This window comes from Gavia stellata, chromosome 3 (genome assembly GCF_030936135.1).
Source record: "Gavia stellata isolate bGavSte3 chromosome 3, bGavSte3.hap2, whole genome shotgun sequence".
NCBI lineage: Eukaryota > Metazoa > Chordata > Aves > Gaviiformes > Gaviidae > Gavia > Gavia stellata.
In genome coordinates this window covers 28,615,914-28,640,518 of record NC_082596.1, presented here as the reverse complement: position 1 = coordinate 28,640,518, position 24,605 = coordinate 28,615,914, and the positions used below count along the sequence as shown (strand labels likewise).

At 35.8% G+C, this 24,605-nt stretch overlaps 1 protein-coding gene across 2 annotated transcripts; it reads right to left on the bottom strand.

Moving 5' to 3' along the window:
- NBN (nibrin) lies at positions 1-24,319 on the bottom strand. Of its 2 annotated transcripts, none has more exons than XM_059836247.1 (16): positions 24,253-24,319; positions 22,455-22,588; positions 21,185-21,330; positions 19,660-19,819; positions 19,134-19,237; positions 14,496-14,613; positions 14,010-14,200; positions 12,787-12,887; positions 10,666-10,807; positions 9,954-10,217; positions 9,194-9,668; positions 7,078-7,149; positions 5,497-5,652; positions 4,384-4,497; positions 3,296-3,345; positions 1-284 (listed from the first exon to the last, which is right to left on the bottom strand). In XM_059836247.1, the coding sequence occupies exons 1-16, from the start codon at positions 24,281-24,283 to the stop codon at positions 254-256; spliced, it is 2,289 nt and encodes a 762-aa protein (XP_059692230.1). In that variant the 5' UTR covers positions 24,284-24,319; the 3' UTR covers positions 1-253. The 2 variants fall into 2 exon arrangements, with proteins under 2 accessions (XP_059692230.1, XP_059692231.1); XM_059836248.1 differs by having other exon boundaries at positions 22,479-22,588.
- Between the last annotated feature and the right edge of the window lie 286 nt (positions 24,320-24,605).

Sequence of the window (24,605 nt, the reverse complement as noted above, 5' to 3'; positions counted from 1 at the left end):
TAATTATCTATGGTATTTTACTCAGCATTACTCTGAAGCAAATAATGTTAAGGTCTTGAAAATGTGCAATCTGTAAGTACCAAGCAGTGAAAGAAACTTTTATTTTCCTTTACTAAAAGCAAGACTTAAAAACAAGTCTTACAATAACAGACAGCTCAAGATGTCATACGTAGGTATATATTGCTGTAACTAGCAAACCTAAGGAACAGAAAGCAAATTTTGCTAGAGGATCACTGTAAATTCAGGTCACAATTTATCTTCTCCTTTTCACATTAGGATCATATCTGCAATAAAAAAAAAATAAAATCTTTAAATCTGATGCATGAACCCAAGCCTTTAATGTCCCAAAACCAAACAAAAACGAGGGAGGGGAAAGGGGTACTGTATATTCACAGCAACGTACATTTGGCCACAACTCACTTGGACAAAATGCTTTTGGTGCATCCTGCTCCCACATAAAGCAGTTCCTTGCCCTACTTTCCCGTTTACATAGCTTCTGATTGATTTTTAATTTATATCTACTTTCTGTATATACTGAACAGTTACCTGATTTACTGCAATATGCTTCTAGTTTGCCTTTGCTTGACACCGCTATCCCTTGGCCTTCTCTTTCTGTCCATTTGTGCTTCATCTCCCAAAATCCCATATCACTTCTTTGAAATTCTGATGTGTTTTGTATTCATGCATGAATAACTTATGGACACAACTGAATGATCAGGCAGTTTTACTTCCACTAATTCTGTCCTCATTCATCAAGACTTTTTTTTTTGCTTAGACAGGAAAACGTGGCAATTTGTGAGCCAAATTACATCACCACATAACTAGAAAGGTATGAGAAGTCACTGCTGTTGCTATACAACTTAGACTTCTGGCAAAAATGAAATGTGTACCCTTTGAAAGAAATGCTCTATTATTAACTGTTAATTAACAACACAAGCTGTTAATGAAGTAAGATTTTCTGAATTACTCTTAACACATGTTGATATGCGGTATCATGTTTCTTTGATAGTGATTTGGACAAAAAACATACTTCTTCACCATACACGTTTTTCTACCTAAATGTACAATTTTTAGTCTTAGTCAAACACATGGCAGGTGAGAAGTCAAACAGTGGTTGCTTGTTTCTTCACATAAAAACTAAGAAAATAATGAAATCTTTGCTAAACAAAATGAGATCCTTATATTAAATCTCGAAGCATTTCTTTGAATTTATTGCTATAGCATTGTAACACATCACTTCTAACATTTAAATATGTCCTGGACACCAAATCCTATTTTGGGGGTGGGGTGGGGATGGAGAGGGAGGGAAGACAGGAGATAGCAGATAGGAGAAGGGGATGAAACATGATGGAAGCCTGCCATCAGGACACCAACAGCTTCAACCCTGTCTATGACTGTCTATGGAGATGCTGACACTGACAGTCATGAACATCTTTTTATGCAATCTCCCCCACCTCACCTCCAGCCATTTTCCATGTTAAATGAAGCCTGGATGATGCTTTCCAGACAGAAAGCAATCAAACAACATTATCAATGAAAGGAAACTGTACAGTGCCTGTGGCCTGAAATGGAAAAAGGATTACAGAGATTCCACTACTGCGAGTGAATGCACAAAGAAACAAAAGACCTTGCTGGGAACAGGGAGTGAAGGATACAAAGGGCTATTAATGAACATAATCCATTTATCTGTAGTCTTAGTAGATAGTATGATACGCCTTCCCTTCCTCCTGTATCTTAGTATGTACAGCAGCAGTTGAGGGTACAGCTCTTCTTTCCAGCTCATCTTTACCTTGGAGCACTGCATGACTTTTTCTAATGACATCTTCAAATGCAATTTTCATGGGAAATTGCAGCTGTTAATGTTAGCATTATGCCAAGTAGCTTTAGTCAGGATTAAGGACAAAATTAGAAGTAGGTTACAAACTGCTGAACATTAAATTGCGTGTTTTAATATTTTTGACTGTGAAAACTTCTTTAAGTACAACTATCCTAAATAAATTGGAGTGGAGGTAAAAACTTTTCTAAGCATGAATGCATGCGAATTATCTAAGTTTCCATTGCTGTGTTTTGAAAGGCTAAAATTAATCAAGATATTTTGGACCAGTTAATATTCCAGCACAGTAATCAAGCTGCACCATGTTTTTGTAAATGTCTTCATAATTGACATACATTTAAAGGTTGTATATAAAAACTGGATAAAATGGCAAATTTGGCTTAGAACTTCTTTTAATTAGAACGTGGTTATAAATCATTAAATTAGGATTACAGCTGAAAGTAACTGGACAGGAAGCCAACTGAATAGGATGATTCTCTCTTTCAAAAAAGAGATTAGGGGAAGTGGTAGACAGATGAAGTGAGGGTTATTGAAGAAAACTGCTGAAACAGACCATAGTTTGTAGGCAAATGTAACGAGTTATGGCAAAAAGCAATGACAAACAGCCAAGGTGAACCTGGACCTACCAAAGAAATCTCCCAAACTCCTGTGACAAAAGCACTGTTTGAGGCAGAAATTAATGACTCTACTACACTGTCAGGAGCATAGAATGATTGGTGTGAAAATGCCTCCTGTCCTCAGTCTGAGAACTGGAAAGACGGTAGGGAGATTCTAACAAAAAAAGGTAGAAGCTCTTTCATTGTGAATGGGCTTGAAAGCAGCTTAAGGTCTCAAAGATAAGGGACAAAGAGGGGCTACACTGAAGGATTTACTGAGCTTTTTTTTTTTTTTTAATTTTTGTTTTAAATTCTGGGAATTATTACTTCAAAGATAAAAAAAGAAACCAGTCCTGCCAATCACTTTTTCACGGAATTAGTACTCTGTTGCTTTACCTCCCTCAAGTGACTCAGCACAGGGACAAACAAGTGCTATGGCCAGAATGAAAAAGTAGCAGACCCCATCACTTTTTCTTGGGAGTTCAGATGACTGACTTAACTGTAAGACCAAAACACTTCATTAGGCTCTAGCAACCACTAATGGCACAAAGCCTGACTGCAGAATCTCTTCCAGCCTTTGTGAACAATCAAGCTTGTGCATATGAAACAGGAAATAGCAATATTTTTGTTTGAGAATGTTCTTATTAAAAATTGTCGCACGTCTGAACTAAATTGAAAGTTTAAGGCATAAAAAAATTTGAGAGAAGTTGATGAGTCATTTGGGGTATATTCCATACATGGGAATACATGGAATTTTCAAAAGAATGTCAAAGAAGTCTTTCTACAAAATTGGAATTTGTCAAAAAAAAAAAAAGATGTGATGCAAGTTATACACATTTTTTAAGTCCAAACATAAAACTCTTACCTAAAGAGATCATCAGCAAGCGATTCTTCTCTTGCATGTCGGTTCTGTTCCTGAGAAAGTAAGTTTATTCAATATTTGATGTTAAGGGTGAAGCTAATAAACAATACAGAAGAATAATATATTCCTGCACTAACACAGTTTTTCCCCAAAGAAATAAGTTTTCTTTAAGTTCTCCATTCAGTGCATATTCACACTAGGTAACATATTGCACTACTCAAGTTTGGCTACTGCTACCAACCAACAGAATAGATTAATTTGTGCAAGATATCAATTTTGGTCAGAAATATGTTTTTTGTTTTTAAGCATCATTATAGAAATGGGGACATTTTTATCTGATTATTAGTGTGTAAAGGGAATTTTAATTTGCATTATCTATACCAAGGGACAAAAAAAAAAAAAAGAAAGAGATAATCAAAAAACGTTGATGTAACAGGATCTCGATCAGGCTGTGGAAACAGAATATGGCTCATTAGCATGTATTTTTAAAGAAATTACTGGAAAATGAAAGTGCTAGAGAATGGCTATGATAAAATATAATATTTTTTAGAACTTTTACATACAAAGGTGAAGATTTTTATAATAGAAAAAAACCTGAATTTATTTTTACTCTCTCTCTTCAGTCTACTGCAACAGAATTTTACTCAGGTATTTTCTGTTCTGTTCAAGGTAGAATATCAATTGTACCGCATAACAATTTGAACACAGATTACCACACAGAAGTTCTTCCGAGTTCTCTGTCACATTTTTAGAAGTCACAAATGTCCATAATGCTTCTTTTGCTTATTAAAAAAACATCATTCTGTTTTAGGTTATTGATTTTTTTTAAATCAGTTTCTGATTACATGAATGTTGTATGTGAAATGAATGCAAATAATCAGCAAAAAAAAAGAAGAGCCTTACCACTGACCTCTGAATTCCAGTAACTTCCCTAATGTGTATGTTCCTCTGAGCATGTGTGGACAGGTAATTGGCTGAGGTTTTATTTTAAAAATAAAATGCTGAAGTATCTCAGAAATGACCGCAGGTTGGTATGACCACTTACATGAATCAAGTTTCTGTTTGCTCGTCTTTGAGAAAGAATTCCTTACCTCCATTTCTTGCCTTAACCAGTCTTCTAATTCTGAATTCTTTTTAGCATGGTGAGCAATCAAATCTGATCCTCCAATAATGTATGGAAGTTGTCCTGCCCCTAGATAAGCTACCTATCAGACAATAAATTCCTACAATTACAATACAAGGCAAGCACACTGCAAGTAAAAGGTCTGTTTTAACAAATTCAGAAAAGTCTACTCAGATATCACAGAAGAAAGTCAGTCAGGCTTTCTTTGAATAACATTTATCAGAGTTCATATTTAAAAGAGATTGAAGTGAAAAAAACATTTACAGAAAGCTATTAACTTCCTCCTTTTACCAAAGGAAACAAACAAAAAAAAAAGCTGAGAAGTTACATATGCTAAATAAATCCAACAGTACTTTAAATGGAGTTTGAAAACACTATAAACAGATTTTTATTGATAGAATCTATTTTATCATCAGAATGCATAAGAATCTATTACAAAACAGTGGAAAAGAAAATACTGCCAGAAATTTTAAATGTTATCTAAAAGTGAGAGTATACTCCCAGAAAGCTGGAAGTTGCATTATGTGACTCGCATTCTCTACATAATATTTTACTGAAATACATTTCTAGTAATCTTACACCATATATGTATCTTTTTAATATAAGCTGAAGTGGTATTTTTACACTGAACACTAAGAATCTTCTTGAAATTATCCTCAGGACCCTCAGCAATTATCCTCAGCAATTATTTTACTTTTTAAGATACTAGATAAAATGCAAGATTCTGAATCAGCATATGCTTTATACATAGGTCTTTGGAGAAGTCAAATTGCTAGCTTTTGGAGATACAACTGGAAGTTATGGTAGGCTCACTTAACGACTTATTCCAAGTAACAGCTTGGAATAGAAAGTACAAGCATCTAAATAACCTAGCACGAGGTAAGCCTTTGTCAGCCTGGTACTTCTTTAGTCAATTAGCAAAATATTTGTTAACAGTATATTATGGCATTTAAATTGTTTCTTTCTGTAGTTACTATCAATTTAAAAAAATAATTCATAACATATTTCTACAATCTTAAGGCAGTATTTTTTAGTATTTTTAAACAGTGCCATCTTGTGACCATTTCAAATACACACTAACCTTTTTGAACATTTTGAAATTTTTCTTTCCCCCGGAGCTGGTATTTCCAGTAAGCTGACTGTTCGGTCTTGGATGGCTGACAACCAACGATCTAAACTCAGTCAACAGAAGTCTGCTAGGAAGATTGCTGGAGTCACCTTGAAGTTTGTTGTGGTTCTTATGTGGAAGAAAAAGGAAGGAGCACTTCAAGTGTAAACAGACATACAGTATATATAACAGCATAAACTTCGGAGAAAGAAATTATCATGAGCACAGCCAAGTCAAAAGTTAGGATTACGAAAGGGAGAGGGGAAGCAGAAGCAGTGCTAGAAGCCAAGAAGATGGACATACTTCTCGGCCTCCACTACCAATAGAGCTGGTATTTACATCTGTTGAAAAGACAGGATCATTTAAGAACTGCAGTAATAACAATTAAGTCAGTGTACCTCATTTCACTAGGATTTTACTTCAAGATGAAACTTCAAGTAAATTTTTTTTTTCAGTATAGCTAATATTTAAGAATTACTTCTCTCCTCTCCTCCACCTTGCCTCTTACCAGAACTAATTTAATCAAGCATGCTTACTCTAATAGAAACTCCAGTTAACTCCAAGGAAGACAAAGTTGAGCATCTTCAGCTCAATTCTAGCCTACAGATTTACCATTTAGGTTAATTTTACAGCTGTAAGCTGGATCTGATCAATGAAGCAACTTTTTCTTGTACACGAGAATGCTCATGTGTCAGAAAGTTTGCATGCATACTTTGTTGCTTGAGACTAGACCTATGTGGATTAAAAAGGAAGTCTATGTGCATGACAAGTTCACGAGGAACATTAAACTTTCTTCATGGACAGCTCCAGGCCACATGGAGTACGGTTGTTTTATAGCAAAGTATAAATTAAAAGTCCCTTAATCTGAGCTGACCCTGCACTTTGGTACACCTGCACAGTGTTCCCTCTTCTTGGACTCTTTCCTATACGATTGTGAAAAGGTTTTATCCCGCCCCTTGTTGACTGGCTACATTCTCCTTAATCTCTTCAGAATCTTTCCATTTCAGTTTCATTTAGCCTCATCTCCTTTTCCTCTGCTTCACTACCATTCCCAGAATTTCTCCCCCCCTTCCTTCCCTCACCTCGCCTATAACAAAGTTAGCATGCTATTTACTGTTAATCAGTGTATGTTACATCTATTTTCTCAATGGTCCATCTCTTCCATCCTAGTTGTGATCTCCTTAGAGCAGACAAGGAGATTACGTGTCTGGTCTTTAAGCAGTAACCTAATGAAAATATCAGTACAAGTATTAATCGCATTGAAGGGTTAATACAGTTACATTAGGTTTCTGTAGTTTAATTATCTTAAGTATCCATCCAAATGCCATTACAAAAGCATGCAGATGAACTACAGTTCCGTCTTTTCACAGTCAGCAAGTTGGACTGTACTATTCAAATTTACACGTGATTATTTTAACAAATACAATCTTCAGAACCTCCTTTACTCTGAGAAGCATTAAGAAAATGCATCAAAATTCTGCTTTTAAGAACATAGTATTTGTGGATCCTATTTCAAAGTTTGCTGTTCAAGCTTACAATTAACTGGTTTCTTACCAAGAATGGCGACTCTTGCTTGATCTCACTTTTCATTTCTGAAGTTAGAACTGATCCAAGTTCATCTTCTTTCTATTTGTTTAAAAATTATTTAAAATGTAACACTGAAATTAAATGCAAATTTAATTACATAAAATTGTTTTCTGCTCTTTACAGTGGAATAAGCATTTTCAAATCAATAGAAGTATTTAGACAGAAACTGCACTGTACTTTTAAATTTATGTGATTTTATGTACACTGTAACAATTGTTGGGTTTTTTTCTGTTAAAAAAAATCACCATTATTTTCTCACTTTTTTTTTTTTTTCTTATACCAGTAGCAAGTTTTGTCCATGTGTACAATCTTCAAAATCCTGCCAGGTTCTGGAAAATACTGTAAAAGCTTTTAAATATAAAAAGTAGCATTTTCAATTTCATATACGTGTGCATGTGTGCAGAATGGACATTTCGTTACTAGGATAGGAAAGTATTGTGCACGTTGCTTTCCTCCCATAGTTTAAAACTATATTTGCCTTTAATAAATTATTTTCAATGGTTGGGGAAAAAAAAAAAAAAAAATCAGATCAGCTTTATGCACCCTGTAGATTTTGAGTCAATTACTCACATTCTCCATTTTGCCAGATACACAAGGTGCATCTGTACTTAAAAGAAAATAGGTAACATAAATATGCTTGTGGAGCTTTATCATGAAATCTCCTTCCTATCCCACTGGAAATAAAATTTACATTAATAAAATAGGTCATTATTAAACTATTAAAGATTTCTGCTCACAAAAAGTCTTCTAAGTGATCATCTGATAAAATAACAATTTAGTTTTATATAAGAATTTGTTTTCATGATCCTGACAAGAAGTTAGACTAACAAAATTTCCCAAGCCATGACAAAATTTGAAAGACTATTCCAAGCAGCCATTTTAGTATCTCAGTACAGTTAGACCTCATAGAAAGTACCTCCTCTCTGATAGTATAAAGAGCAAGAAACAAAGATTCTCTACAATTACAAGACTTACTTGTCTTTTAAAACTTCCCTGTTACTAACACAAAGAAAAAAAGCATTATAATGGAGTTCAAAATTTGCACTTTGTCAGAAGCAAGCTCCAGTAAAGTATCAACAGAAGAGTGTTAAGCTGGTCTGAGCTAAGGATGCACAGACAATTACTAATTCTCATCTGATCCAAGGGATCTTGCAAATTCCAGTTACTCCATCATACATTCAAACTTTATTATTACAGCATTTAAACAGTGCCTACACTGTATAAGAATTGACTGGACAGTAAGCTTTAATATATATATATTTTTAAATAAACAAAAATTAATCCTGTTCCTTCTCTTCACTATTAATAGTCTACTTTGCTAGAGCTCTCAACATAGTTTTCCTCTACAGACCTGCTTTTGTTTTTTTCCAATGAAGTGGCTACTGTTAACTCAAAATCCATTGTTTTCTTTATTTCTCTTAGAAAATTGCCTTATTCTCAAAAACAAAACCAAGAGAAATAATCAAGAAAACTAATCACAAGCTGTGGGTTGCTTTTTTGTTGGGGTTTTTTTGTTTAGGGTTTTTTTTTTTAAGAGGACATTAGTGATTTGATTTGCCTTATACAGGAATTGTAATAATCTTTCACATGACATCTAGAGATTCTGACCTGAAAAACATTGAACACTATTGTGGTATTCAACAGAAGACGTCAACTAAAGGTTTCTTCAGAAAATTCATTACATAAAGATAGTATTATTTTAGTATAAATATCAACATTATAATTAACACAACGACATACAATATGAGAAGTTTTTCTTGGACCAGGGATATATTCCGCTGTTCTACCTACAGTACTTCAAGCAAAAAGAGAGAAAAACTTTCAGAATACAAGCAGCTTTCAATTCACAACGAAACAATGTCCTGAAGAATGAAAAAAATGTTTAGATAGGTGTAACACTGCAATGTTCACATGTAATAGATACATCATATCAATTTTTAGAGTGATTTGAGAGGTTGAAGCAAACAAACTTTACAAAGCCACTTTCTGTATGCAGGCAGCCTCATCCTTAAAGAAGCTATCTGCATCCTTCTAACACAGCTGTAAATTTCAAGATCAGGCACACGAGAAGAATATAACTTACCAATATTTTATTCTCCTCTCTCTGCTTTACATTTACTTCTTGAATCTGGCTTCCTTTGGCTTCTGAACATCTTTTTTTGCGTGTATTTCCTTGAGCTTCCTGGTCATGATCTACCATTTGATCTTCCCAGTCTAGGTCTCTGCTTCCAAACACAATTTCTAGAGCCTCTGTATCTTCAGATAAATCATCTAACTTCTTTCTCTTCTTTGGCGCATGCTTTTCACTAGAAGTAATTTTAGTGTCTGTTTTATCACTTACTAGTTTACCACTTTCCCTCATAAGCTTTATACCCATATCTTCTAATGCAAAATTTGGGTTTGGGTCCAGGATGTTATTTTCCTTTTGATGCTGTTCTGCTTCACTGTTCTGCACTGATGAAGCTGTGGGTTCGGTGCATTTGGAAACAGGCGATGACCTTTCCTCCAGTTTTGCTAGTTTGGGTATAGAGGTTTTTTCTTCTTCTTCATCTCTTTCCCTTAGCCAGAAAGTAATTACAAAAGAAATATGTTAAAAAATGCTTTTGTGATTTGACTAGCTGCATCTGCAACATAACAGCTTCCTGGGGTTTTAGTGACTGCGCTGTGAAATTTGAACGTTAAGCACCCTTGAGAAAAAACTTGCCGTTCTAGGAAGGTGATCTAAAAATTACCTTTTTAAGTATGTTTTGAATTAAATGTACACCCCTTGAGTTAAAATTATTTTCCAGAAACAGCACCAACATAACAGTAAGGGAAGTCATATCAAGAACATTTCAACATACCTTTTTCTAGCTACCTGGAAGTAATTTGTAATTGAGTTAGACTGGTGACGTGAAGCGCACTCACTAGGTTTACCAGCTTCTGAAATTTTAGATGGTGAGACAGCATGACTTTTTTGACTAAACCCAGACATTCTGTTCACTCTAGATATTGATGTTCCTGCATTTACATTGCCACTTGTGCTAGGGTTTTTCTTTACAGTGGTTATATCCTGGAAAGCCATTTTCCCTCTTCTGTCCATCTGGGGAGTGTTCTCTATCTCCATACTATAATAGAAAGAAAAAACATTAAGTGAACACACAAGAAATTACCACAGAGATACACTGTAGAATACCACTTTTTAAAAAAGCTGTACCTGTACTTTGAACATACTTATAAACAATGTAGGTGTGCTAAAAACAAATTGTAAATTCCACTACGACAAATGTATTTTTGTAACTGTGAAATGGCTTGAAAATTTTTAATAGTTAAGACAGTCAAATCAAATATGCAGCACATTTGTATCTGAAAGAGTTATAAGTCCTATGTGATGTTTTCTATAATCTACCCCTCAAAAGCAGAAATTATCTCACTGCAGACAAGTGACAGCAACTTAGTAAGTACCATTTCAAACACTGTATATCTTTGTCCATGGCAATGACACAGTTCCTCTGCCACAAAAGATAGTTTCTAAGCTAATACTCGCAAATAAAGCTATTTCCATTAATACTTTACCATGTCTGCTCTTCTATTTCTGTATCAGCTACATATACTGTGCTGTTATCTGCAGCAGTTGGCATTACAGTTTCATCCACAGCCAAACTCTGAGAAATGGCTCGCCCTACAATAGCTGATGCAGGACTACTCTTAGTTACAGCTGCAAGATCAACACAAGAGAAGAATTAAAAGGTTAATATCAAATCTGTGTTTCTTTGCATGTGTTATCACACATCGGTAACTGATCAGGTGAAATTTCTGTAAAATGGTCTTAATGCAATTTTAATCAAAAAAATAAGCAGATTTAATAATTAAAAAAATCTGAAAGAAACAGTTCTAAAATATCATATTCTGGGACTCAGTTTTAGTTAAATATTCCACTAAATTAAGTAATGGAATTTTGCTTAAATAAAAATTAAGAACAATGGGAAATCATATATTAATATGGACATAATATATATTGTATGAATTATTAATTACATTTTATGCAAAACTGTCAGAACACAAAATTCCTTACATTTACTGCTTTATGATTATCTCTAATGTGATTATTATATTGGGGATTATTTCTATTAATACAGAACCAATATTTGCTATCAAAAAACCTTAGAATAAATGTCTTCTACAGCCAATTTTTCATAATCCCCATAGTCAGGGGATTGGCTTAAAATATCATTTGCTGCTCTCTATTTAGTTACTCACATTATTTCTCTGTAAAACAGAAAGAACAGCATACACAACATCTTTTATATTGTCTGCCCTTTCACTTGTCCTTGTCTTCATATACTTATGTCTTCTCCAAGTCAATGGATACTAACATTTGTTATTTTAACATACGCCTCATCGTGCTTCTAGATACTTTTTTTAATTACTACTCATATCTCAGCCCTTTACATTCATCCTGCATCTCATTCAAATTGAGAATACGATGACAGCGTTATCCTTTCAGATAACCCCTTCTTTATACATTCATTCATTCATTCATTTTTTCCTACCACTGTAACCTAGATAGGAATAACCTATAAAGACACCTAGGTCTCCTCCTTGAGCAACTACCATGTTATGTATGTTGTTATTCATTGTTCTGAGACAAGATTAGAGGAAGAAGTCTTGTTAACAATCCCTTTGATTCACAACACACACGAAAGTTTTTTGTAACTCCCAAACAACAGCATTTGTTCCCTCTCAGCAAACAAACTGTAAACATAGCTACCTTTAAAAGCCTGATATACAGTCCTTTTATACAATTCAATGAGACAATTTAATTTTTATCTAATTGAATCATCCAGACTGGAAACAAGAATCAGCATTTCTGATTTATCCAGTTGCCTGCAGGGTCAGTATCTTTAAATTTAATCTGAGAACCAAATTATTTTGTATTGTTTTCTAAACTGAATAAACAACAGATCACATACAAGTTAATCATGTAAGAATACCAGTCAACCAAAATATTTTTAAGACCTCTGCTAGTACTGCATGTGTATCTTTCTCTCTTCAAAACACATTTTTGAATAAGTAATGTTCCTATATGTAAAGACAAATTTATGGGGTTTTTAATTTTTTTAAAAATTGTAGGATTTGCTACCTAATACAACACTTTGTAGAACATAATAGACCCTAGAATTATACATATAACTCTGAAAATTTTATAGAAACAAAATATAGACTGACAATTTTGGAAGAAGCATGAAAAGAGAATTAGACAAACAAAAACTCTGTCTCTCAAAATATTTTTATTACTATTGTATTAGCAAATACAAGTTAAGTTTCAAGTTGAGACTTGAAATGTCCACCCCCAAACTATTACTTTAGCCACTAAAAATGCAAACTTCAGAAGATTATTTTAAATTACGTTTCCTTTAAAAAGCAGACACATAGTACATTGATCTTCATGCTAATTTTAGATCTGCTACTTTTTTATTTACATCTAACAGTCATATAATTTTCATTGCAGTTTACTGCAAGACCATTAAAAACAATTAGCTCTTCAGACTTGTATACATTTTTCATACAGTGTCATTCTATTTTAGTGGTCTTGCAAAACAAAAGAACTTGAACATTAGCCATTGATGCCCCTGTACAAAAAGAAACACTGCCTCTTTAATGCTGTTAACTTATTACTACCCTTCTTCCAATTACCTTTGTTACCAGGCTGCTTTTGAGGGTTGCAATATTTTTCCGTAGACATGAAGATAACTGCCAATCCAATTTCTGCTTCGGGAATAGCCCTGAGATCCTTGCTGTTAATATACAAATAAAATAAAGACGAAAAAATAAAAAATGTTTCTCAATACAGATTCAAAGGTGAATAGAGGAATGGGCACAGATATGACAAAGTACAAAATGTTCCGGTCCTTCCAAAAAACACCAGTCTAGACTACAATTTTTCACAACACAGTAAGTCAGCATAATTATTCATCATTATACCCATGTTCCATACATATGAACTTCCATGTTTCCTACTGCTTTAGCCATTGTATAGTCCCAGTAATATGGCCAATGCATCTCTCCCTACCTGATTTCTTGGTGTTCAACCAACTGTGCACTACCTCTGATTAAAAAAATGTGTGTGAATGGAAAGTGACTTGAAAGATTTGAACACTTCTTACAAGTCAGTAAGGCGCGCACACACACCCCCACCCCTCTTCTGTACTACAGCCATAAGAGCTTGAATACAGTTTTCTCTGTTTAGCAGGAAAATTCAGAGGAACTAGGTTTAAGTATTAGGTGAAGGGCTGGGATTTTGTTTTCTTTCATTGTTTTAATTGTTTAGCATCATGAAAATCCTGACATCTATAAAAATATGCAATCTGCCTTCTGAAACAAAAAAACCCACCATCCAAACAAAAACTGATTTTTATCAAACAGAAGCTGCTCTTCAAAACGTATGCAAATAACTAGATGGCAATGAACCACATGACCTCAAAGTGCCATCTCACCTGTTTTCCATTAAATAAATACGTATATTTACTGGAAAATCATAGATGATCTATTTTCCATTCTTAGAATATACTAATTTGCAACTTCTTTTAAATAGTAGAAGAAAAAACACTTGCTGTCTGTAATTTCAAAGCAGCTTCATTACACTGAATTGGATCCTTCAGAAAAAAAAAAAAAACACAACAAAAAAACCCAAACCACACCCACCCAAAGAAAAACCCCACCAAATCCCCACAGAACTGCCAATCCCTTTCTTTCCTGCTTTAAGAAATTTTAGTTACTATGCTAAATACTTAGAGAAATGACGAAAATAGCCTCTTTATAAGCATTCTACTGCTTAAATATGTATGCAAACACCATGACCAATTCTCTGCAGAAATTCTGAAATTACCATACCGCATTACAAGAGAACAATGCTGCACCTTTGCAAGACAGTCAGAATAGAATCAGTCCAGTTTCTGATGGAGTCAGATCCTGGGATTTGAGAGTTTGTCAACCCTGCATCAACAACACAAACTTCAGGAGAAACCAGTAAAGATGTTTCTTTTCTTTCCTCCGTCATCAATTTTGCTTCCCCTCCTCCAAGAATAACTGCTGGACCCAGTTTCTTGTGCTAAAAAGAGAATGCAAATTAAAAAAAAATAAAAAAAATCTTAAAATACAGTCAGTTTAGAAGTATCAGCATAACAAACTGTCAGCATAATGCTTATCACTGATCCACTAATGCAGATGTGATGTGTTCTGTTTCTCCCCCTGTATTTCATCTTGCTTAGGCCATCGTATCGTAAGAAGATAAACACACAGAAATGCTTCTTTCCTGATGAACCCAGAATGAGTACGAATTCACAGGGAACAGAATCCGTGCTTACGTACCCCTGCAACATTTTTGCAATGTAAAGCCTAATTACCTGCTTGGCAGTTAGAAATACAAAAGTTTTTCCAGTGAATATTTTTTTCCTTTCATGATGCTCAGATAAATCCAGTTTTTCAGTACCAATGGAAGGCTCATCAACTGGAGGATAAAAGCTGCAAGAACAGAAAATTAAAGTTACAAAATTGAGATTTACCTATCAGTACTGAGTCATAGTCCTTTCTGGTTTAGAGTAAAGCTCTGAAGTTAAAATACTGTATTGCTCTCTTAAAACTATTTATATAAATATTTTTTCAAGAGAGTGTTAAGAAGAAACAGAGCCTCTAATTTCTCAATATCTAAGCTAAGATCAAGAGTTTCAACCTCAGTAACTAAGAGCACAACACTTTTAGGAATGTATTCAACCTATTCACTCTAAGCATCTGCTGGACACATATCTACATTCTCCACTAACAATACCGACAAATGAGTCTTCAATCTCATTCTATACTTGCTCTAGCTAATAGTCAAACTCCACACAAAGTTAGCCATCTTGCTTCCTCTACCCTTCAGGTGGGGACAATCACCCCTCCTTCTCTTCTAGTGGATCAAGAAATTGTGTACCACCACACTAGATGACAGCAAATAAGTACACTTTTCTTGCTGGTGGGCTAGAGAACTGAACTGATTCACCCTGCAGATTCTCAATTGTTTTGTCCAATACAAGAAAAGTGAGCAAGAGTTCAGCTGGGGTACAGATAAGATAGAAGTGAAACTGTATCCTGAAGCTCTAATTTTTGTGATGGCTTGTGATGCCAGCTCTAGTTAATGAGAGCATGGCCACGTCATAAAAAGCCTCTAGAGTTAAGACAAGCATCTAACTGATAATTTCAGAATAGTATTTACAGGATCTTCGAGCCACATATTCACTACTACAGCAGTTCCGACAGAGCAAGGTGAAAGCACATGCTAGAAAGGAGGGAAACTATAGGTTGATTTCAACTGTGCTATACTATGTCTGTACCTAAACAGCAGTTTATGTATGTACTCTGGCTGAACAAAGAACTACCTATCTTTATTTTGACTGCAGATTATACATCCTTCTCATACTACTACGCAGGAAGAAAAAGATGCTGAAACACACTCCCAAAATCTGATTTAACAGCCCAATACATTACATATATACATACATACACATGGATATGCTTTTTAATTATTTTTTTCTTCATTTATGCAAAGATTAGCAGATTCTAATCAAGAAACATACTCCATGAAATGCTGACATATTGAAGTTTCTGAAAAAAATGCATTTATTACATAGGTAATTTCACCATCTGTAAACATACAAACATTCTTCAGACACTTCAAGTATTCACATACTTACAACTGAACACAAAGATAAGGATGTACATTTCCTACTGCATCCAAATATATAATTCAATTATGATAGTCTAAAACGTACTATACAGTTACAGTTAATTTTAAATAATCTTTGTTCTTTTGTGTTCTTCACAATCAGTTCCTGAAGTTTTATGTATGCAATGGAAATTAACCAGCATAAACCCATCAGGTTTCAAAAAAATGAGTACTTGATAAGTTTCAGCAACCTGTTCAAGTCTGTTTACAAAAATACCATTCCACTGAAGTTGAAATAAATATTATAAATTCTACTAATTTTAAGAAATAGGGCAACTCAGATTTTAGTTACCAAGCCAAAAGACTTCTGATACTGAGCCCCACAGAGACAGTTACTAACCTAAGATAAATACAGGGGACAAAGTTATTTTTAAAAACCAAAGGATGAGTAGAAAGGGAGAAACGACAGTTTCCATTACTTCAGAACTGGACTATAGTTTCTCTAGAAATACGTTTCAAATCTACATTTTTTAATTTCATCAGGAACCTTCAACTGATCATTTCATCCTCAAAGAAACCTTTGATCTTCCTTTGAAACTCCTACCCAATCCTGATGTAAGCTCAAAGGCAACATAATCTTCTTCCATTTTATGATTCTGAAGCGCTCCTTGTAGTCTCTTCCCATAAGCTTTGAACAGTAACACCATTATCCAGAAAAGACCTTATACAGTCTTGAATCTTTCCATAAATAGATTTTGATTCTTGATAGATTTCTGTTAAAGGCTCAGTTACTTTCCTTCTTTTTCAAAGCCCTGCACTATTTACACTGGACTGCTGTAATAAAACATGTTACTTAAAATAGGGCTGCACTTATGCAACTATTAGTGAAGTCTTCAGTTATTTTTCTTCCTTGCATAAAAAGCTTCAAGTAAGAAGCCACATTCATTATGTGAACTGCAGGTTTGCAATTCTATGAAGTCTTAGTATAAACAAAAAGAAATAATTTATTTTAACTTTAAGATTTTACTTCCCTACGATTTTTTTTTTAATCAGATCTACAGTAGATCTAATTAATTAACAGTGTCACCCTGTACTAACACATCAACATGCCTTTCTTATTTCATACCCAAACTTATTTCATATCCAGGTTGTTTAGTGTCTTGTGGATGTACCACCTCAGGTCAGCTCTAGCTACAGTGCACAATGTAGAGGTTCCTGTGAAAGTAAGAAGCATTTTTGAAAACTGAATGCAAACAGTTGCTAAGTAATTTTTCAGTATCTTCCCACAAGCTTCATCTTAAAAATATCACCTATTTAAGATACTGTAATTATTTTAAAAATAGATCTGCGTATTATACCAGCTGTCTCATTTTGCTTGATGCCGAACTCTCTCTGTGAAAGCTAAATAATGGATATACTGCTAGTGTCAATCACATTTAGTGAACTCAATTCCTCTGAGGGTCTCAAAAGTTCACAAAAATGTTAAAAAAAGGGAAACATATCCATCCGATTCTATTTTAGGGAACACTTAACAGCTCAATTATACTGTCACTTCTCTATTAAAGGAATGGACAACATGCACCTCGTTTCAAGAGCCCAAACGTCTGTCAGCTTGTTAGTGTAAGAGACGGTAACAGCAGTCTTACAGCTAGGTAACATTAGACCAAGCAAATTTCAGATTTCACAACCGACTGCTAGCTTTTCATGCCTTGTACTACCTGTAATAAAAAAAATAAATCTGCCAGAAAACCTTATGTCCAATATTTCAGAAAGGACTCCAAATAGCTTGTTTAGTTTTCTCATGCCCTTACAAAACAATGTAGAAGTGTAAGTAGAAGAAAAAGTTACAATTCATTAAGTTTCCCCCTTTCTTCTGAAACTGAAGACCAAATAAGCTTTAAACCACTCACAGATGACTGATTTGACATATTACATAAACCCCTGCAAATGTAAAACAGCATCTAGAAACTAAAGAGTATTTACTACCAATTGCTCCAGATTGGCATCTGTATTGTTGTAACAAGGTACTGTCACATTCTGTGAAATATATTTTAAGATGTAGCAAGTGCAGCTTACTGTGGATCCTCTGCAGCTTTGCTTCCATTACCATATGTGCACCACCAAGGTTTATTTAGCTGCCCTTTTTCCCCCCCTGTTCTTCAAACCATTCTACCAATGGCTATCATCAGACCCACTAAAGAAAATAGATTAAATTGCTATGTCCTAACACATAATGTATGTATGTATATCCATACATATGTAAAAGCATCAAAGTGACTTCTCTTCTTCACCACTTACTTCCCCCAACTCAAATGTCTGGTGTCCAGCATTCACCTGCTTAAAACAACACATCCAGAAAAATCATAATGCCCTGAATGCATTTAAAGTAATTTCACAAATTTTTCTCCCTGTTAACTGACATTAAATGTTCAACACGTTCTTTTTCAAATGCCAAGTATTCTTACTATTTCCATTCGTTATGTATTTCATTTCACAGTATCTTCCAAAGCATACAAAGAGTAGAAGCGATAAAAACACAAGTACCCATGCAGTTTACCTTTTAAAAATATAGGTGAGAAATCTCCACCATATATAAATCACGTGTTCATAAAAAAACCCCAAACAAAAAACAACGGTCTCCCTTTTCAAGGTAAAAATAGTAGCAATACAGGCTCAGATGAAATTCTCTCATACAGTAATGGAATTATTTTCCCCACGTAGAAAAGCGTAAAATAACTGAAAAGGCTATTCTACAGTACTTATTTATTCCAAAGTAAGAATTCCCTTTTCAAGTTAATTTGACCATGAAAACAATGATTATTTTATTCTCACATAGTGAAGACCAATGCACAGCAGTTTCACTTTATCTCCTACCAGATAATTAAAAACCCCTGCTATTTCAGAGAATTCAATGGTCAGGCTAACTCTGTTTTGACCAAAGTTTACAGTAAACTCAGTAACTAACTGCATACTGGGAAAATACGTCTACGTAACAAAATATATTTGATATAATTTCTTTTATAAAAATACAATTTTATTTTAATGTATCAACTCCCAAAAGAGTTTAAATGTTGCTTCAAACATATCAACAAAACAAGTTCTTATTTAAGAGCTAGTAACATCTCTAAGCATATAGTCAATTCCAAGGGCTCATTTTATAACTCTAGGGATGAGAGCAAACAAATTGCCTAAATATTAAAATGTGTGTCATATTAAGCATTCCTCCACAAATAAAGTTACTGTAATTCACATATTCTGTCAAATATCATCAGATAAATGTGTAGTTATTTTATAATTAAATCCCATAAATTTAATTCTGTGACACTGAAAACATACTTACCTTTCATAATTTGGCAGCTGTTGCCTGGACTGAATAGCTTTGATTAATTCAACAAAAAACTCTGGTTTTATAATTGGTCGACCACAAATCAAAGCACATATAGTCTGAAAAGACAGAAAATATATATTTACTGTTTGGAAAAGGTTCAGCTACAATATGGTTCAACTGACATTAGATTTTTAAGATCTTAGACGTGGAAAACGTCACACAAACAAATAGAACAATACTGGATTTTGCTACTGAAAACCAGGATAGTTTTGCTTCTAACAGCCTGGCTTTTAATTGCTGTCTTGACCATAGTTAGGAAAATATACAAGGCAACTGATGAAAATCAGTAACGGTCTTCAAAACTGGCTTTTTTCATTTTCTTTCCCTCCAACCTCCCATCAACACACATCTCTTTCTGAACTTGGAAGAGTTGACTTCATTGCTTTGTAGAGGAAAACCTTGAATAGGTCTATAATTTAACTTGCATTTGTGGGAAAACCACAAAGTGACACCATCAATATGCAAAAGCTCAACATACCTTAACAGTAACTTTTACTGATACCATGACAAGGTGAGTACACTCTTTTGTCCATTCATTCACTATAAGGCCTCCAAGCTGCTGGATGGCTTGATTTAAAGCAGTTTTCTGAGCAACATCTAAACATGAGGAGCAGACAACCAAAGGTTCGTACTCTACTCTGAAAAGAACAAGTAAAAGAGAATTGCTTTAGTTACTTCAGCCAATTGTTACGATGAACAGAGCTGACTTAACCGTCTTGTTTGTGTCTCAGGGAAATCTGAGGGGAGAAGACACATAACTCTTACCTGGATCAAAGACTGTGCTTTAAAATTTCCTGAAGAAAGTAAATATTGATTTTTATTCAGAAAAATTAACAACATTTTGACTTGACGTCTGAAATATTTCTAAGGACTTTTAGGTCTTTCACAGACATCACATAGAATTAGTGCTTCAAGAATACTGCAAAGTCAGGGAATATCAGAAGAAACTGAGCACGTGCTTCCAAAGGCAAAAATACACTCAACAGAACAGTCCACAAACAGACTAGTATTTAAAAAATGTAAGCATCGTAGAATGCAAGCTCAAGTAACTTTTTTTCAAAACACTGCCATTACACTTGGCCACAAGCCTATTTATATTTGTACATCTTCCATATGGAATTACAGTGTATCAAATTCCATGATTTGATTTGGTTTAGTATACAAAGCAGAAAGAAATTTAAATAATCTTTCTGGTACAACAGTCATGATGTATCTGGTCTCACAGCATGATTCCTATACCACATTTCAGGTATGTTTATCTAAAATATCAGAAATAATTTATTGTAATAAGTGGACGAGAATGGCGTTTTTTCTATCAAATAATACCAGCTGCAGTAACAAAACAGAGTCAAATTTTAAGGAACAAAGCCAACTTCTGGTTGCTTTAATGTTCATTTTAATGGTAATTAGAATTTCTTCTATTTACCTGCCACTTTACTTCAGGGAGAGCTTCATATACTCAAACAGACAGCACTGACTACCCTGTTAAATTTGAAAAATTAGCAAGTTGGATTCACTGATGAGAATGCAGGCATACATCACAGCACCAAGCATTCAATGGCTAGTGCTGCACAAAGCATCCTCCAGCTAGCTCAGTTCTTTTCTCGCTATATTATCAACAGCTAACAAGGGCTCAGACAAGCTCTCTCCCTACCCTAAACTTCCCTCCCTTCTTTAGAACCATTTATGTTTTAGGACTTTGTTCTTTGCCTAAGATAACCTGAAAACATTCACTGTACATGATACAACATCTTCTAAAATGCCAATGCTTTACTATGAACAATTTTAATCACTTAGTGCCAAAATAAATTATCTTATAAAAATATGGAATGGAAAACTGTTGCAGAAGCAGGTATGGAACACAGGAAAAAATACTACTCATCTCCTTTGCTTTCTAAAAAACTCATCATTGCTGTATCGCTTGCCAAGTTGTACGATGTGCAAAAATACTCTTTTCCAAAACTGCGATTTTCTACCTGTTATTTTATAATCAAAGCACTTACCTAAACTTGCTCTCAAAGACTCCAAAGTTGATTCTGTCACCAGACTGCAAAGACACTGAAGTGCCATTGAGTTTTGATCCATTAACAAAGGTACCATACTTAGATGTATCTGTTACTGTTAATACAGGGACTGAGAGAGACTGGCTCTGAAAATAAACACAAATAAGCCATCATAGTTTTTCAGAAACAGGTTACTACCATTATGGATCAAAGCAGTAGATAAATAATAAAAAGCCCACAAAATACCATCCTAAACAAAGACTTTAGACAATGAGGCTGACTACATGTAGTTATTCATCTTCTGATTTTCACTGTGAAGGAATGAGAGAAAACATACATATTTTTGCCTTCAAAACTTTTGTGCTTCTTACACTCAGTCTTTTTGGAGGCTGTGCAAGGCAATCATTCACTGGCCCAAAGCCTCTGCTAGTGCAATTTAGCAAGGCTCTGATTTATTATTGATGCTCTTACCTACCATTCAGCCCTGGCACAGGTGCCCAAGTCACTTTCCCTCACTTCCTTCCACAAGCACTGCTAGTCTTCCACAAACTGCAGGGCATGGTGACACCAACATGTCTTGAGAAGAGGTTAGACACTGTTATGTTTCCCAAATGGTTCACAAGCCAATGAGAACACTGTCAGCCTGTTTTTTATGAAGTTTTGCCATGTAGTTATACACTATTTGCAGTATTAAAAGGACAAATACATTTTTGTATTTCATTTCAAACTCTACGTACAGGTACGTAAATGAAATTCCTGCTAACTGGCTTCAAAACGTCAGTAAACATTGCAACGCGTAAGTGATGGTGAATTGCTCCTTGCTAATTCTCCTTAGGACACTTTTATTTTCAGTCCCTTAAGCAAATACAGAATTAATGATATGGAATGAAACACAAACTAAGACTGCAGTAAGACAACTGAAGCACTTTCGAGAACCAAGACCTAAAACTTGTCTATGTAATGAAATTTAATGGCATCAATTTCCTGCTATGATTATTTTAATACAAATTCCTAGTGAATCTTCACCCTAGGATAAAAGGAATGCTCAAATAGGAGCTTGGACCAGTAGAATTATGCCACTATATTTCTCAACACAGGCAAGCAACCCAGACAAGAAAAAAAAAAGTCAAGAGTAAGAAAAGACAGGTGATCAATGGTTCTACTCCAGGCATAAAACACCAGTGAGAGCAAAATGAGAGTATGTACGGTCATAGCAGACTGAATTATCCACATAGTGTATTGATAATACAGTAAAATGCTGGCTACTTACAGGGATTGTTTCAGGACGACTTACTGTAAGAACTGCATGACTTCGACTGATGGACTGATCATCCTGAATTAAAATTGCACAGTTTTTGCGTCCAACAACATATTCTGTACCACTTAAAAGCCGATATGGCTCTCCTGAAAATAAACAAGAGACAGAAAAATATAAATTTACAAAAAACTCCAAAACACTCAAAGCACCTAGGAAACATTCAGAAGTTTGCAGTATATCTGAAACTCAGCTTTGTCATGCATTATTTATTAGGCTGACTAGAATTATGCATTTAGTTTATAGACAAAATCTCTTTCTTCCTTGCTGTGTCCATTATAAAAGAATACATTTTATGATAAACAAAGCAGTTCCAAAAGTGGCAGCACACCTTTTTCAAGGACAATATATTTTTACTAATACCTTGCTTCTTAACTTTTCTCTTGTATTACTTCTTGAAGTGTTACATATAGAAGAAAAAGAAGATTACTATGTAAGATAGCTTTTTCCAAAACACAAGTTTTAAGGGTACATAATTTACTTACAAAACTTATTAAGAGGTTCAGAGGAAAACGTCCTCCTAATGAGTGTCAGAAGATCTACAATGTAAATCAAACTGATACTTAGTAAGTTCAGTCTCTGACCTATGCTTTAGCTCATTCTTTATATCTATCATCTAGACCATGTGGTGGCTTTTCAGTGAATGGCTTGACTACATCGAAAAAGTGTGTGTTACCTACTGGTCAACAAAACCAGAAGTATTTCTCAATGAAAATGAATGATTACAGATTAAATTCTAGTTATCAACGCTGGGCAAATAACTTTCCAAATATGAACTGCGCAGAAACAATTGTCCTGAATACAACGTAACACCAGTGTTTTGGCTCTTGCTCAAGAGTTTTCCAGGCAGTTAGAGATAACTCAGTTCATTTCAATAGGATTAGGTACTGTTGCCACTAGGAGATAAACCAAACATCCAAAACTCATTCCCAATGATTTAGGAAATAAAGAGCAGATGCAGTTGTGATAGGACTGCCTGTATATAGAAAAGAAAACATGTAAGTCAAGAAGAAATTTATATATTATGATACCCGTTATCAATGTAGCAAAGCTCCTATAGATAAGGAAACTGATGAAGAAAGGTACAGTGACAGTTCAGTTTCAAAACTGTGCATCCAAGAAACAACGTGATGTCCTGAATTCAACACTTGATCCTCAAAGCATCAATATAATAATTAGACATCTTTTCTGAAAGGAGAGACTCCCAAGGTTGACTTCTGCATCTAAGCTCAATTCTTCAGGTATTTTAAAGCAGCACTCTGCGACCTGCTTCACTGGCTGCAACAGCACCCGAAGACATCCCAGATGTATAAAACATCAAAGCAAAAAGGCCTATTAAATTTAAGAGGAGCTGTGGTCTGCAGTGCTCAGGGCTCAAGGGAAGAACGGGGGCTCAGCCGTGGACGAGCACCCAGAGCGACGAGGCCTTCAGTCACCACTTGTCCACACCGGACCAACGCAGCTTTGCCCGAGAAGCACGGGCAAGCAAGCCCGCCTGGAGACCCCAGAGGAAGCCGAAACTACAGCTCCTGGCCCCGGCACACCTCGGCATCGGAAGGTAACGGCCGGACCGGCCGGTTCCAGCCTCACCCGCCGCAGGCACTCACGGGCCTCCGCGGGCCGCGGGCCGGCGCCGGCCCCCGCCCCAGGGATCCGCGCAGGCGCAGGCTGGGGCGGGGCAGGGCAGGGCCAGGGGCCCGCGGTGCCCGGGCCCAGTCCGCCCGAGCGACGGCGGGGTGTGGCGCTCCCTCACCTTTTCCTGCGGCGGGCACGAGCTTCCACATCACGGAGGGCAGCGAGGGGCACCTCAGCGCTGGAGGCCGGCTCCGCCAGCGCCCCCCGGCGAGCTAGGGGCAAGGCTGGGAAGGGAAGAGGAGAAAAAAACCCCTCGCCCGCTGCCGGGACCGCCGCGTCCCTGCGCGACCCGGCCCACGCCTCCGGCTGCGGCCGCGTGATGGGAGCGGAGCGGAAGGGAGAGCGCCGGCTACTGGCGGCGGGAAGCCAGGGCAGCTGCGGCGCGGCGCGCATGCGCGGCGGGGCGGGCTCCCGCGCCTGCCAGGCTTAGGCGAGGTCCCTAGTCTGTCACTGGCCCGCTTTAGGGCCTTC